The 17,478-nt window shown below is 34.0% G+C and overlaps 1 protein-coding gene across 1 annotated transcript; it reads right to left on the reverse strand.

The window, feature by feature from the left end:
* Nucleotides 1-4,885: 4,885 nt before the first annotated feature.
* On the reverse strand, nt 4,886-15,205 carry LOC132730521 (uncharacterized). Its single transcript, XM_060716474.1, has 4 exons — nt 15,091-15,205; nt 8,618-8,964; nt 7,435-7,591; nt 4,886-5,544 (listed from the first exon to the last, which is right to left on the reverse strand). Exons 2-4 carry the CDS (start codon nt 8,705-8,707, stop codon nt 5,156-5,158), a joined length of 636 nt encoding a protein of 211 aa, XP_060572457.1. The 5' UTR covers nt 8,708-8,964; nt 15,091-15,205; the 3' UTR covers nt 4,886-5,155.
* Nucleotides 15,206-17,478: the final 2,273 nt, after the last annotated feature.

Here is a 17,478-nt window from a genome sequence, read left to right on the forward strand (position 1 = left end):
ATATTTAATTACATGCCAATTTGACACAGGATATTCACTGACCTTTAAATAAGTAGGAAATTCCTACTCATCATTCCAAACTAGAAGTTTTTTTTTTCAAATAACCATATAAAAATATATTCAACAAAGACTTGGACACATTTACTATAAACTTATTAGCCCCACTTCCAAAAATGTTGATGTATTTATCAAGACAAGCTTATACTATTGATTTACACATGATTTTCCAGTTTCTATGATGAATTACTCTATAAGGTATATTACTTATCAGATTATTATGTAGATTACCCCGAGTTGAACCACATAGCCAGTTAGTCTATACACTGACTGAACAACTTCCTCACATGCAAAATATTCTGATGTCACATAGCAGGTAGTTTACTTACAGGCGTAATTCTTGGTGTGTCTGTTATCATTTTAGTAGTCTTTTGTGATTACCAGAACCACAGACGGCACTTTGCATCGCAGTTTAAAATCAAAAAACCCTATGGAAGCCGGGGTTTGGGGGGGGGGGAACATTTTATTTCTAAAAGAAACCCTTTTATAAATTCTTTCCACTACGGGCCGGGGCCAGTTTTGTTTGATACGAGGGTTTTTAAAACTTTTTTTTTGTTTTTTCTAAAAACTTTAATTTTAGATTTAAGTTTTTGGGAAATCTTGAAAAATTTTAAACTGATCCCATTAAAAAAAAAGGGAAGGGAGCTGTAGTGGGACAGAAAGCTGACATAAAATGAAAAAAAATTTAAAAGTCAAAAAAGATTTTTTCTGTAAAAAACCATGGGGCCAAATTGATTCGGGGCCCAGCCCTATGTAAGAGAAAATAGCCTTGGCAGTGGCCTCCTTTTTTTTTTTTAAATTTTAAGTGTGTAAAAGTTTAAAACCATTCGCGGGCCTTTAGTCCCAAACCCCTGCACACAAAATTTAACAGAAGTGTGAAGCGATGCCGACATGACACCAACACTTCGGTGATACACAAATAGCTTCTCCATATTCATTTTTTCTTCTTTTTTTTTTTTTTTTTTTTTTTTTCGCATAGTAATAAAAATGGGATTAATTGTACAGAATTGCACATAGCCCCTTTAAAGATAAACATTAAGAAATGAACAGCTTTAAAACACCTTTCACTTCAAACTTTATCAACCTTGGGTGGTATTTTACTACAACTTATCACCAAACAGCTTATGTCATACAATACATATGTCATAATTCTGCTATTACTAACTGTACTCACAGTTTATCAGAAGATAGGTCAATAATAATATAGTTTCCTATGAAACCAAGGGGGAATAACTCCTCCAAGAGATCATGATCATATTGTAAAATTATCTGCAGGGTTATATATATAGGTAATGCTGCTGTTCATCTGTTTATCATAACTAAGTTCATTAAGGTCATATGTTCACATGGTTATATAAATCAAATTCATTTCACTACCACATGTATATGAAGTTATTAAAGATAAAACAGCTTTCTCCGCAACAACAATAAAAATTTTATATATAACTGTTTTAGGAGATACTAGTGCGGACCAAAAATGGTCATAATAAAAATCAAAGTACATCAAATACCTCAACATATTTAAACACAAAAATATTCAAAATCTAAAGTGTATTTAATAGTAGAAACATCAAAACATAATGTATTACCATCCTTAAGTCATATTTTCAAATGTGTCTTAGTTTTTTGAATATCAATCCTCATTTTCAATTTCTCTTTTTAAACAAACTGACCTTATTCCAAAATTGCTTTTAAAGTATTGGTCCTTGAATTAAGGTTTTTGTAAGGGTAAAGGTGTTAGAATTGAAGTTTGAATATTAATTTTTATGTTGGATATACAATAAACAAATAACACATATTTTAAGTTTTGATGTTTCTATCAACTTTAAAAATTATCAAACAAATAAAACCAAGATACAAAACAGGTTATTTGGAATGCTGGGAGGAAAATTTTTGTCATTTGTACACTTTATACCAAAAGAAATTAAATCACAGGTAATCTACTAAAAACCCATCAAATGTTTTTCTTTTAAGTGCAACCAAATAAATAGTAAAAATGTACAATAGAAAATAGCATTTAAATTTCAAACTTTTAAAACTACTGTATTCAAGGGAATTTTTCAGTCTTTGTCCATCATAAAAAACCAAGTTTCCTATGTACATATGTTATTGTCTTACCACAAATAAATACCAGAATCATATATAATCAATACATACTAGCTAGCATTAAAATTTTTTTAAATAACTTGTATACCAATGTCTTCTCTCAAATACCTGTTTAACTTGACCTGTCATTTATTATAAACATGAAGTGTCACATTTCGTGTCAAAGTGGTGTCACCCCGGTGTCTGGGCCCACCCTCTTTTGACAGGAATTTTTACTACATAAAACTTCTCTGGTTTATTTGTATCCATATAAGAAGCCCAGATTATTCAGTAATTAATTTATCATTTAAGTAATTAATTGATTAATCAATTAATTAAACTTAATTAAAGGCAGATTACAGTGTTTGTAGATCTGACATGGGAAATATAGGTCTACTAAATCATTGTTTGAGAAATAAATTCAGATTCCTATAACAACAAAACATGTGAATCTATTTTCACATAATTCAAAGTAACCCAGCAATACTGTTATTAATTTTAAAATTTCTTGTCTATATTAAGAAAGTAGAAAGTAGCAGAATTTATAGTACCATGACATGAAGATATTGTACAAAAATTGCACACATATCTAAAACTTTATAAAGATTTTTGACAGGTTTTATGACCTATAGATGTAAAGTGGTTGTTTGCATAATTCTAAATAACTTGAGCTGCTCCATGTGGCCTATATCTCAAACATCACTATATTTTATACAGTCATAAAACCTGTCATGAATCTTTATAACAAAATTTATAATACAGCAAACTTAAGTTTATTTGAGAAAAAATAATGAAATTACTTTATAAATTGACAGCAATGTACATAGTTTACATAAAACATAGGGATTATCCAATGAGAAGTGATGTTAAGTTCACTTACAAATATGCAGTATTATAAATAACTTATATATATGATATCTGAGTGAACAAAGATGAAGAAAGCCCCTGACATATTTCAGCACTGTATTGTGACCTGACAACCATTCTCCAGCTTGAACTTTATCTGACAATCTCATCCTAGAGTTCTACCTTGAACTTTATCTGACAATCTCATGCTAGAGTTCTACCTTGAACTTTATCTGACAATCTCATGCTAGATTCTACCTTGAACTTTATCTGACAATCTCATGCTAGAGTTCTACCTTGAACTTTATCTGACAATCTCATCCTAGAGTTCTACCTTGAACTTTATCTGACAATCTCAAGCCAGAGTTCTACCTTGAACTTTATCTGACAATCTCATGCTAGAGTTCTACCTTGAACTTTAACTGACAATCTCAAGCCAGAGTTCTACCTTGAACATTTACTGACAGTCTCATGCTAGAGTTCTACCTTGAACTTTATCTGACAATCCATGCTACAGTTCTACCGTTGGAACTTTAATCTTACAATCTCATGCTAGAGTTCTACCTGAACTTTAACTGACAATCTCAAGCCAGAGTTCTACCTTGAACATTTACTGACAGTCTCATGCTAGAGTTCTACCTTGAACTTTATCTGACAATCTCATGCTAGATTTCTACCCTGAACTTTATAGATCTGACAATTTCATTTCATCCTAGAGCTCTATCACAGAAAAAAATGACAAAATTTGAGTATGTGTGGCAAACGTCCAATTTGGAACTGCAAATATAATTCTAACATGATGATAAAGGACCAATACAGAAAACCAAACAGTAATAACTGTGAATATTTTACCCTCAGTCAAATGAATGGGTGCCTAAAAATGTTGAAGTAGAGAACTAGCTATATCAACAAACTGTAGTAAATCTAGCAAATTTATGGGAAATTTCATGTGGGATGTCACTATAGATAAGTGACATGACAATGGTGTCATCTTGAGTGGGACTTGTAACATGATGATGGTGTCATCATGAGTGGGACTTGTAACATGATGATGGTGTCATCATGAGTGGGACTTGTAACATGATGATGGTGTCATCATAAGTGGGACTTGTGACATGATGATGGTGTCATCTTGAGTGGGACTTGTGACATGATGATGGTGTCATCTTGAGTGGGACTTATAACATGATGATGGTGTCACCTTGAGGGGGACTAGTGACATAATGATGGTGTCATCTTTGAAGGGGACTTATAACATGATGATTGTGTCAACTTGAGTGGGACATGTGACATGATTATGGTGTCATCTTAAGAGGGACTTATAACATGATGGTGTCATCTTGAGGGGGACATGTGACATGATGATGGTGTCAACTTGAGTGGGACTTGTGACATGATGATGGTGTTCATTCTAAAGAGGGAGTTGTGACATGATGATGGTGTCATTTACATATCTTTACCAAGATTCTAAAATGATCACAGATGAATGTAGAATAACACAGATATATCTTTTTATATCAAAACCAAATCACCTCAAATACCTTTCAATGCATACCTACTATAAATATTCATAAAAATTGCATCTATAGACTTCTAGCATGATCGTTGCCCTATTTAGATGTTCACAAACTGGAGAATGGTTTGGGTAGAAGTAAGGTATGTAATAATGACACTTACTGTAACCTTGGCTGATAGCCATAATCGGCAGCACTTCCTGAAGCTCCCTGCATTACAGTTCTTGTACATTTTGACATCTCACTTCCTGGGAACTCATTTGATCCTGCATTTGATTCTGCCCTAGCTTTCCACCCCCGTTATTTCTAAATCCATTTCTGATTCAGTCACGGCTTCAAAAGTTTAACACTAAACATTTGGGTCAAGCTCCAGTAGTGGGGTCTGAGGTTCACCGGAAAGAGTCTTGTGAAATTTGCGCTTGATGTGCATTTTGAGTCTGAGGGTGATATTAAATTTGATAAATCCGAATCGAGACTCAGACCCCCTGGTGGAACGAGTCACTATATTTTGAGCATCTGATGCTTCATTTGGAATGGTTGATGAGGATGATTCAGATTTTGCATCATCGTTATCAGAGGGTTGCCGTCCTTGACCTAGCGAGGGTGTGGAGGGCTTGGTTGAGGTGACGGAGGTTTCACTATTTCCAGGAACACTAGAAAGTTGTTTGAACTGAATCATTAACACTTTGATTAGATTTATCATCGTCATCTTCTGGTTCTATTTTAATAATCTGACCATCAATTTTATTACCCATTCTTGGGCTCGGACCTTGTTGATCAAAGTTCAGTGATGGTCGAGTAGGTCGTGCCATTGGATAAGGTTGATGCCGCACCCCAGGAGATCTCATTCTACCCCCTGGAGAGACTCGACTCAAGGCGACTGGGTGTAAACCTTGTTGAGGGGAGGGATATCTAGGTGATCTAGGCATGAATCGCGGACCACCATACCTTGGTGGTGTGACTGGAGCCATGCTACGAGCCAGAGCTTCCTCGCGTTCTTGAGCTTCTTTTCTTTCTTTCTCCTGCTTCTGTTTATGATGTCCTGTAATATAAATAGTAAATACATGTATCTATATTACATAATCAAACTTGTGTAACTGCTCATTTTTATAAATCCCCCCCCCCCTCATAGTTATAGTAAGTGTTAACAGATAGCTATATAGCATAGAGCAGAGAGCTAAGTTTATATGATAAATGACTGAGACATAAGCTAAAGCCTCGGTCTCACTTACTCCCGGCAAGAGCCCAGGACCATCCCGGTAAGTTACCGGGATGATCCGGGACGATCCGGGATGAAATTATTGTTGCGGTCACACTTACCCCGGCAGCACTACGGGTAGTTCCCTACTAACCACCCAGGATGCGCTCCGGAATCATCCAGGCAGAGCCAGGTGAAGCTACGGTTCATGCCGGTGCTTCCCCGGTCGTTCCCTGATGACGCCGGAAGAGCCCCGGTTGACCCAGGCAGAGCCCCGGTCGATCCAGGCAGAGCCCCGGCAGAGCCCAGGACGATCCAGGCAGAGCCCCGGTAGAACCCCCGGTGGATTGAAAACGCCCGAAAATGATAACTTTGATACATAATTTTTATTTAATATAATATCTATTGTTCCAGAATAGTAATTCATGATGATTTCCTGAAAAAATCCTTATGCCATACTGGATAGAAGGGAAATGGAAGGCTTTTAATACAAACAAGTTCAATCATCGCAAATTGTCCTTATTCTTATGAAATGATCCGGGCTTTGCCGGGGCTTCTACCGGGGCCTACCGGGATCAACCGTAGCTCTACCTTTTTCCTCCGGGGCTCTGCCTGTATTTACCGGGGCTCTGCCCCGGCATATACCGGGCTCTAACGTAGCTTCTACAAGCCGGCTATATCATACCCGGATATCCCGGTTTGTGCCAGCAGAGCTACGGTGCTTTTCCGGTATAACCCCGGTCGTTCCCGGCAGAGCTAAGGATGAAGCCGGCAAAGCTATACCTTCCCGGATCATCCGGACCACCCCGGTGACATAATTAAATATTTTATTCCATCCGGGGTGATGCCGGATGTTCCCGGATCATCCCGGATCATCCAGGACTTTTGCCGCAGAGTTACGGATGTACCCCGGTTTTTCCCGGTCCGTACCCCGGTCGTTCCCGGATCACCCCGGACGTCTACCGGGGCTTTGCCGGGGCTCTGCCGGGATGTAAGTGAGACTGTACCTTAAGATTGAACTTTAATTTGCTAGATTTATGTCACAATTTTCCTAACAAGGGAGATAAATAATTCAGATATTTCACAGACAATATTAAATTCACAATGCTTAGTTCCTTACATGACAGTAATTTTTTGTTGGTTTTACTGTCAAAAAGTCAAAAGTTTTCCTGTACAAAGTCATCATTCTGCCCATCAATACATTATATGACAGACAAAAAAAGCTAACAATTTAAACCAATGAATTTCTGTAAATTTGGTAAATTTTTGTTTTCAGCCATGTGGTTGATACCTAGTGTGTTAAAATTTGAATAAAATAAGTCTTGTGTTTTTGATTTTAATAAAGTTTCACTTCCAGGTCAATATATGGTCATTCAGCATGTATAAATGTTCATACTAAATCATTTTAAACTTTATCAACATTTTATTTTAAAGAAATATTTTTCAGTATAATATAATTATAAGTATTGGCATTGAGCCCATTGTAGACCAATCCACTTGACAGTCTTTTTTTTTTTTTTCAAAAACAACCTGTGGCATTCTAACAGGGGAAACTGAGAATGGAATTTACTCACACATTTTATAAAATTTTCAATTTCAATTTAATTTAACATGCATGGCATATAGTAGAGGCAATTTATAGGGACACCCATACATGTACATATCTTGAAATTATAAATGGTTATGTCCAGACTGAAACATTTAAAACATTTAGTCAGAATGAAAATATCATACGTTTTAGACAGAAGCCAAGGAACTGTGATTTGATGTCCTCGTGATCTTCAAGGAACACCTTGCCGGAGTCTGACCCTAGATGACACAGGGTCCCATCTGAAACACTTGCTGTTAATATGACTGATTCCTCTTCTGTTGTGCTGGCCAACTGTTCCACCTTTGAATTATAGAACAATCATTTTTTTCAACATAAGCAATGACTTGGTTCATATGAGTCTCTTAATGAGACAAAATGAAAAGCTGACCAATGACCGCCCCTGATACCTGATACTCAATTTTCCAGTGCTAGAAAAACCTGTCTCACACCGCCCCCCCCCCATGTAAGAGAAGTCGCGTGTTTTAAATGACATCAATCACACGCACCTTTTATGAATGAACTAAGTTCTTAAGATGACATCATTGTGCTGTTATGAATGAACTTGAAAAATTGCTAACTGAAATTATAAGTTTTCTTAATTCTTTCTGAAATATCAGAAGTTTATGAGACAAAGAAACACCGGCTGTCGTCACAGACAGGAATATTATTTAGCTCTTGGATAACTGTAAGCCAAAAACTCTACCGACCCTCATTATCACCGTAAACAGTTACTGTCTATAGATAAAGGGGGGGGGGGGGTCAATTGAATTAATACCTTATTTATACCGATGATAAATTTTATAAAAAATTTCATAAGATTTAGCTTGATACCATTTAAGTTCACCAATCTATTAATTTGATGTCCAATAAACTAAACAAATTATTGATTTTTTTTGATAATACTTGCCAATAAATAGATTTATCACACACCCGTGCCGATTTTGCGACTCCGTAAATATGGCCGTGCATATATTTTGACGTGACGTCATTAGCGTTATACAAACATAGCGTTAAGACGCGCTAAATGTTAGCGTTATACTATAGGCGCGTAAATGAAAAATGACTCTTATTTCACTTTAAACGTTCTTTATTTTGGGTATGTGATAAATAGAATATTAAATTCGTGTAAGTTCATTATTGAATTTATTGCACTCGTTGAATAAAATAATATTATGCTCGCCAGAGGCTCGCATAATATAAATTTATTCAACTCGTGCAATAAATTCAGTATTGAACTTACACTCATTCAATATCCTCTATTTATTTGCTTTTACATTTACCAAACTATTGATTCAATTACTTTCCTAGATTTATTAATAAACTTACCAACTGTTGAATCTGACTTTTCAGCACTGCCTTCAGTATAACCTTATAACCAGGAATCTCCTTGATCACTTCCATGTCTGGTTTCGCCATCGTGTCAAATCTCTTCCAATATACTCTAACTTGTTTATTGTGTCAGTCTAATAAATGTATTTAAACGATGTCTCTTATCTTGCCAGATGAAAATCTTTTTTTTTTTAAGCCATCACATTGTAGAGGTTGGCACAATCATATTTTCTTTTATTAAGTTCAGGAATCAAAATGAGTCCAAAAAAATAACAAATTATAATATTCTATATAAATTGCTTAGTTCTTTTAGACTGCTTTCTTTTCACCTTGTTGACTGACTCCTGAAAAAGTGAAATTAAATAAGTTTTAAAATCTCATAATAAAATTCTAAAATTTATATAATTTATGAGTACTAATACATACATGTAGATTCCCCAATTCAATACCATTAAAAAATAAATATCCAAATATCTATGATAATAAGTCTGAGATTGTTTACTATTCATTATGTTAATACATCCTCAGTAAAATAACGCATATACCGTAAAATTCCTAATAAACGCCCCTCCCCTAATAAAGCCTTAAAGGCCCCCCAGGCCTTTTGATAAGGAATACAATATACTCATCAGTGCTGAACTCACAATTAAATTCATAATTTTATTCAAATCATTCAGAATCCATTTTATTTTATAGTAAACACAAATATGTATAATATGAACTTTAAAACCTTAACACTTTTTAATGTTATTACCAACACTTGCTAACACTAAATGTATTTACAGTGATTTTTGGATTAAGAAAAAAATGTGTTGTAATAATAGCCCCCTTTTGGAAAATGTTTAGCCCCCGGGGGCGTTTAATAGGAATTTTACGGTATGCAGAATCCCAACTTTGAAACCTCCGCATCCTGCTGCAATCAACATGTATACCAGGAACTGGAAGTCAATTCATGTGTCACCAAGAACCATGTTTTATTATGCAATTAATTTTTTCAACTCCCTGGTATTTTTTTACTTTTTTATTCTCTTCAATTTGGAATGAGTTTTCATTGTGAATAAAGTTTCAAATTTGCACTATGTATGCAGTTACAGGCTGTATAATTGAATCATTGAATGTTTTGTACCACTGTGTTTTTCTTGAACCAATAAGGATTCACCTTACCAACTACACTTTAGCCTCGATAAAATCGCTCTCCCTTCAGTATAACGCTCATAGACATAAGCTCCCAAAAAAAAAATTTAAAAAAAAAAATCCCCCCCCCCCCCTTAAAAAAAATTCTGTAGATCTAGGTTTATAGAGTGCCATATTCGCTATAACGCTTGTTAAATTTGACAGTCAAGTACAATAAACAATTGTAATTAGGACATTTATGATTGCCAAAGATGTGAAAACATGCACAGGTTAGCGTTTATCCGCTCTTTTGTTGATTTACCAGTCCATCAGTAAGGCATCAAATTGTTTACAAAATCTCAAATTCATATCATAACTGTGACATGGGCAACCGGTGGTGAGTATAAATAAACTAAAACTCACACACATATCTGTGACATGTAAACTTCCCTGAATTAAATAACCAGGGCTCACGCTGTCGGTCGCCATAGTCGCCATTTGCGATTATTTTATAAGATTGGCGAATATTTTTGCATTTTGGCTACAAAATCTGGCGATTATTTTTTACTTCCAACAGTGTTTATATAAGGTGTAAAAATCGATAATGAATGCAGTAGACCCAATTAACACCAGCGGGGTGCATTTAATCGAGTGTCAACTTTTTACCGGTCACGTGCTGCCAACTATATTGCCCGAGGTGATAAAATACATGCGAAGATGTATAATTGTATAAGTACTTTAAAGAGATATTGTCCAGCATTTATAAGAGCCATCAAATATCCGTCAATTAGCCACAAACATCGTTTTAAAATTGATAAACCTGGATATTGACTTACCCAAAATTTACCGTGAATTGCAGTAATTGCAAATTTTTGATTTTTTTTTGTTTTAAGCTACTTGACTAAATCGCCAGTGGAAAACAATGGTAAAAATATTTAAAAAGTATTAACTTCAAACTACTATTTGCACAACAACCAAAATTGTGAATATTTCTTCAGAAAACAGAAAAAATCCGATTGTTCACATATTTTCGCGACACGATAGTTTGATATTTATTTAAAGGTGAAATAAGCTATGTTCTGTTTAAAAATCTTTTCTAATATGGCAGAAAATTTGTATTACATTGGTGATGATGATATTTTTCAGTAAATTATTCAGAAAAAAGGCTGCATTCTGTGAATAAGTTTGCAAACTTGTGTTATTTCTATAGGCTAATATGACCTAGATCTACTCCAGTTCTGTGTGAAATGTGGAAATTGACAGTGGTTATAGCTGACAAAATTTGATTAGAACAAACAAAAAAAAGTTTGTTCTGATAACAGCATTATGTAAAGTTTTAATGAATCTTTAATATTATTGTTATACAGTAATTATACTAATTATAACGTTTTTATTCTGTTTCTATAATAACAATTAAAGTTGTGGTTCTATTTAAAAAAAGGTTTTAGTTTATCAATATACACAAATGTTATCAGTTTATTTGAGAATCCTTATAAAACTGAAAAAGATATAAATGTAATGTTTATTTAATCAACTGCTTATGTTGTTAATCGCTAATTCGTGAATAGTCCGCTGAACTTTTGGCTATTATTTTTTTAAGTTGAAATTATTGGCTATTATTTTATTTGAGCCAGTGTGAGCCCTGAATAACCCACACAAGTCCAAAATCAATTAAAAACCCTGCTCTGTATATAAAACAGCCTAGAAAGGAAGTAAATGATGTTTGATTAACTAGGGGACACAACTAAAGCTGGACAGTTACAACGCCAACAACAATGGCTAACTGTTTACACTACTTTCATGCTTTATTTTTTTCTCTCGCAAGTTTTTTGTTTCTTTTAAATATAATTACTATTATTTGTGAAAATAATATATGTTTACATCATTGAATTGTTTTAGAAAAAGATAATGTGGATATTCATTGAACAGCAAGTAAAAATCTTCAGCATTATATGTATAGGCAGTGGGTGGGGTAATGCGAAATTTCCAATGAGCGTGCTAATGAGAGCCTCGTTAGAACGCAGGGTTGAGACATTAGACCCCAACATGAGCGTTATAATGAGGCTCTAGTGTATTTGGATTTAATGATCTGTTTCTGGCACATATATTTTGACAATTCCTGACACTGAACATTATACTTTGAAGTTTTCTCTGAAAACTGAATGAAATGTATGCTGACAGGTGTTGGCACAATGAATTGGAGCATTTAAAGAAGTTATTTAACCTATTTCGTTATAAACTTTGCATATGTAACATATTTTTAAGGACATCAAAAATTATGTGTAATACAAAAATGAAAAAGGGGAAATAACTCTCAAAAATTTTTGCTTTCTGTTCATGCATTCATGGGGGGAGGGGGTAAACTATTAATCTGTTAACTGATCTAAATTATTGCTGATAAATTTTAGTTGGAAGGGGCAAATAGATTAACCAATCAAAGGATTATTTTCACCAATTTCTGTATGTGGATAATCGTTTTGTTATAAGCGTTTCAGAAATTTCTGATTGCAATGTAGATTATTTTAGATTTTTATTTTTTACCGGGACATAAATCATCTCTAAGACAGAGACCACATTTCTGGGACAATCCCAACATCCTGGATGTTATGGCATGTATGGTTTATGTCATATATTTTGCTCAATAAACAAACAAAGTTTAAAAGAAATTATTATTTTTTATCAGTCAGGGTTTTTTTTTTAGGAAAAGGGGAAGACGCTGGACGCTGGTAGGGAGGGGAAAAAATATACGAAAAGTCAATTTGGGGAAACTTTATTATGACGTTATTTATACTATATACTTAACTACATAGAAGAGAGTTACAACTATATCTTTTTCCCCTTAAAAACTTTATCATCATGCAAAATATTCTTTGCAGTATAACATATTTTCTTAATATGTATGGTGGTGAATGGTTTTTATACTTCTATTTTTGTATGAAAGTTAATACAGTATAGGTATAATAGTGTATCTGTGACACACTTTAGCTCCATATAAGTCATTTTCATAATAAGAAGTACAAAATATATCACTTTACTAAAAATAACCAAGAAAATGACAATATTTTGATAGCAACTGTTTTCCAGAAATAGTACCGTTCAGTACGGGATATAGCCAAGAAAAAAAAATGGCTGCCTCCATGTTGAGACAGTACTTGCAGTTTCCTGCAATGTTTTTGGTTATTTTGAACAACAATTGGTGGTTTATCCTGCATAAAATGAAGAAAAATAATATTTTAAACCATGTGATTATTAAATCTGATCCAGTTTAAAGGAAAATAGAATTTTTTGGGGGAAAAAACTTGGCTATTTACCGAGGGGAAGACGCCGACTATCGGTGTCAATTTGTTAGTAAAAAAAAACCCCTGTCAGTCTATGCGAAAGTCAATTTTTTTTTCAGGCCACAAGGACCGAGACCCTTATATTTATTTCCGGCCCGGATGATATTTTTCCGGCCCAGACATTTCAAGCATTATTTCATAATAACTCGGTTGAATGTAAAAATGATTGTCTTTCTTTAAATTAGTGAGACCATCAATATAGAAACATAAGCAGATGCTGACCAATTGAAATAACTTAAAGCAGGGTTCTCACTAGGATTTTCAAAGGAGGAGTCCTTGGACTCCCAAGCACAGAAAAGTAGGAGCACAGATCACGTTGAATATGTTAAGCCATCTTTGCTGCAGTTGACGAATATGATGTATATTAGCAGAGTAAGCTAGGGGTTGGAGAGTCGGAGTTTGAACAGAGAAAAAGCTTATTCAGGAAAATGGTAGAATGTCCCAAATGAAAAACACTGTACCATAAAAGTGATTGAAAAGATTTGAAATATAATTTCAAAAACTCTACATCATCAGACCATTATGCTGTTTTCTTCCAGATTCACTCAACACACCCCCCTCCCCATGAGAAAATATTCATTGTGTGTGACAAACACATACTGGTAATGGCTCCATCTCAACTAATGTGAACAATATCTTTAGTAATTTTAATTCTTATACTACATTTAAGTGTTATTACACACATTTTAACAAAACAAGTTTTCCTTTTGGTTACAATTTTTTTAATTATAAAAAGCGGCATCGCAAAAATATGTGACAATTGAAAATTTGTCTGTTTCCTGCAGAAACATTCACAATTCTACTTGTTGTTGGTTTTGATTATATTAGATTAAATATATTTTGATTATTTTAAGATTGTTACTCATCGGCTATTTCAACAGGCATCATAAAACAAAATTTTCAAATCTGAAATTTACGGCAAAATTTACCGTTGTTGATCATTGATGAAACTTTTTGAAGACAGCGTTGACTGGTATTTATTTGACAGGTACAAAATAGATCTAAGGTCAATAACTTCTTTAATAAATTCTTTGCATCACCGGGAACTTGTTATCAATCAGGTCTTGATATTTTAACTTTTTGAAATTTTATTCGGACATGAGGACTGACGGAAAGGAATTTTTCTCGGACCGCATGATTTTTTTTCAGCCAGGACTGTAATCGTGCTTGAATGTTTGAAGATCCACATCTACATAATTTATACTGCTTCAAAATCATTAACGATTTCGATTACACAGGCAGTGTTTTTTTCACTTTTGGGGGAAGGGGGTCGGTGCCTTTTGGAGGGGGAAAAATGCAACAGGAGGGCGAATTTTATTTGTTTATTTATTTTATATTGTTTTCTTTCCGTTAGAAAAGGGGAGCAACTCTTGCAACACAAGTTTAAGATACGTTGCTTTTCCTTAATATACGGATCTAAAATATTGACGCGTTGCATGTTTAACTTGTTGGGACGCCTGGAGTAGTTCCCCTTACCCGAGAACGATTTGTAAACAACCTTGCTTAACAGTAAGTCTTACAGGCATAAAATAAAACATTTTCAGCACTGCAGTTAGTTGCAAAATAAGAAAAATATTCATTGCAGGCAGATTCAGGCTGCCGTATAAGGGGGAAATTTCAGCTTTGAGGGGGGAATAAAACATACTATTTTAAGGGGGGAACTGGGCCGAATTTCGCCGAATATTTTGGTGAAAAAACCACTGACAGGCAAACAAAACCAGAAATCAATTCCATGCAAAATTAAACTTTAAGTCATGCATATTTTCCCAATTTTTAACAAAACATCCCTGAATTTCCTATTCCATGTTCCCAAAATCCTGAAGAAAAAAACAGTTTATTATCGAAACAGTCTTTATTACGGTACCGATTATCTCCCTTACATAATGATAATTTAATGTGTTTCTCAAACCGTTCATTTAAATGCTCTTTTAAGCGAAAACATAATAAATTGTCATCTGCATACCTATGCAAAATACTTAAATATCAATAATATTTCCATCACGAATTCATATTTCTTACCAAATGGCCAAAGATTCTAATTTTCTTTGTTCAAAAATTTGTGTGGTTCACCGCCATTTTATGAAAGGGGAGGTAATTTAAATCGATTAAAACAATGGCGAATAAAGAAATGTTCCCGGTCGTATGTATGGGAAAGCATGCAACACCTTAAAGAATAAAGCCTTAAGTATCACCTTATGGTTTACTTCATGCAATAATTTGATGGTTCAGTGAGAACTCAACTGGTAGAATTTAAAAAATATATCTATTACAGAACTCAAATGGTAGAATTAAAAAATATATCTTTTATTGTTTTGAATGGATGGATGGATGGATGTTTTACTATAGAACCGAACTTACTTTTGAACACTCTTCTTTTGTTGGCTTAGTGCAGTTTTTTATGTTTTTATCCAGTACAAAAAGGGGGCATTGGACACAAAGCGCTCATCTCAGAACATTATGATTTTTGACATATTAAACACAAAATCAAAAGGAGTAATGTTCTTATCAAGGCTAATTGTCACAGTAAATCTTAATTAGGACTATTAATATACGAGGCATATAAAGTGAAAACCCACAACTCTAGCCTTTTGGCTTCCAGCTGGGAAGTTTTTTGAAGGCTTGACTTTATACATATAAGGAAGAGTAATGACACCCGGGACAGGGCCAATTTTGACCCAAGGGCCATAATTTGGTCAATCTTCTACTTCTACTTCTATGTTGATCTCGTCTGTAAATCCGCTGTGCAGACATCAGCGACGAGTGGTGATGTGAAATGTGCTCCATTAAAAACGTGGGCTAAAAACCTGTCCCCCATGTGCGGCACCAGGTAGCAATCTATAAAAAAAAAGCAAACTAGTCAAATCGGCCCCAAGTCTGATCGGCCCCAAGTCGAAATGGCCCCAAAATGAGTCAAATCGGCCACAAAATGAGTCAAATCGGCCACACAACAATTTTAAAAAGTCAAATCGGCCCCAAAACTAGTCAAATGGGCTTTAAAACAAGTCAAATCGGCCCTAAAGTTTTTTTTGTGAAACGTCATATTTTGGTTAAAACACGGATTTATATTACATAATAATATAAATCCGTGGTTAAAATAAGGTTGTTAACTGAAAATTTCAAGGTTATTTACTGAAATTGCATAATTCACATAAACATACCAATTAAAAATAATTCATTTAAAAAATTGAAACAGCTTTGATGCTGGTGATATAATTGTTCTTAATGTAATTATAAAAGTGTGCTTTGGTTGTTGATTGATTTCTACATTTATTTACAATAAATGATGTCTTTAATCAATTCAGTCATTGTCTGAAATTACCATGCATTTAATTCGGCGATTTTAACATATAGTTATTGAAAATGACTGATAATTGTATAGACTGTAGAAGTGTTTTGCGGAAACAGACAGACAGACAGAAAACTTTATTTTCACTCAAGGTATTACAAATACAACATGAGGATGTATGCAAATAACACAAATTAAGCAATATATGGTTCCGGTAGAGATCAGCAATAAAAAAAAGGGGGAGAAAAAATAAAATAGAAAAACAATTATTTATGCATTCAGTATCATATATCATATATCATGGGGGAATTCACTCCATAAATACATAATAGAACTTCATACCCGCATGTTTACATTACAATAAGTACATATGTACTGAAATAGTAAATAAACAGTGTAAAGCGTCAATTTCACATGTCATTCTAAATTTAGACATTGGAGCAGATCACCTGTCAAAATGAAATTGACATAAATTCATGTACATGTTTATAATATTGAAAAAAAGAATTCGAATCATATCTTGAATTATAGACATAGTTGTTGGTAATGTGAAATGCTGGTAGGAAATAAACTGCTTATTCTTGTATTTAAAAAGACATAATAAAATAAAATAAAAAGGTATAAATCATATGATTTACCAAATCTATTTCTTTCGCGGAGTATTAATGATTTATGTAGTTCGGTCAATTATAAAAAAAACAGCACGAAAAAAAGGAGAAAGTGTGTTTTCAATTCTAAACATAGACAGCAAAGTTACAGCTAAAGATGGCATGAAAAAATGTGTTATAGGTCAAAAATTGTGTACAGATGGATGTTACCATGTTAAGGTAAGAAATAGTACTTAACTTATTTGCAAATAAGGCGGCATGGCTTTTTTATATTTGGAATTTACTAAATATAGCTCTTATAAATTTGCATAGATTCGATAATTTTTCTTCATCTGTTGTCTGCATAAAGTTAATAAAAGAGTGCTCATTATATCTAAAATAGTAATTTCCTAGATAGGTATTTCTTTTGTCGCTAAAATACTCGCAGTACAACAGATAATGTTGTTCGTTACCGACAGAATTTGAATTACATAGAGGGCACGTGCGATCTTCATACCGTGTTCCGTCGTAACG

Source organism: Ruditapes philippinarum, unplaced genomic scaffold (genome assembly GCF_026571515.1).
Source record: "Ruditapes philippinarum isolate M1 unplaced genomic scaffold, ASM2657151v2 ctg2632_1_1_1_1, whole genome shotgun sequence".
NCBI lineage: Eukaryota > Metazoa > Mollusca > Bivalvia > Venerida > Veneridae > Ruditapes > Ruditapes philippinarum.

Bases quoted from the DNA above. Each gene is read 5' to 3' on its own strand.
- LOC132730521 (XM_060716474.1), bottom strand. From the start codon at position 8,707: ATGGCGAAACCAGACATGGAAGTGATCAAGGAGATTCCTGGTTATAAG. The intron at 7,592-8,617 runs GTAAGTTTATTA...TATAATTCAAAG, and splicing joins AAAGTCAGATTCAACAGTTG to GTGGAACAGTTGGCCAGCAC. The intron at 5,545-7,434 runs GTATGATATTTT...TTTATATTACAG, and splicing joins CCTTGGCTTCTGTCTAAAAC to GACATCATAAACAGAAGCAG.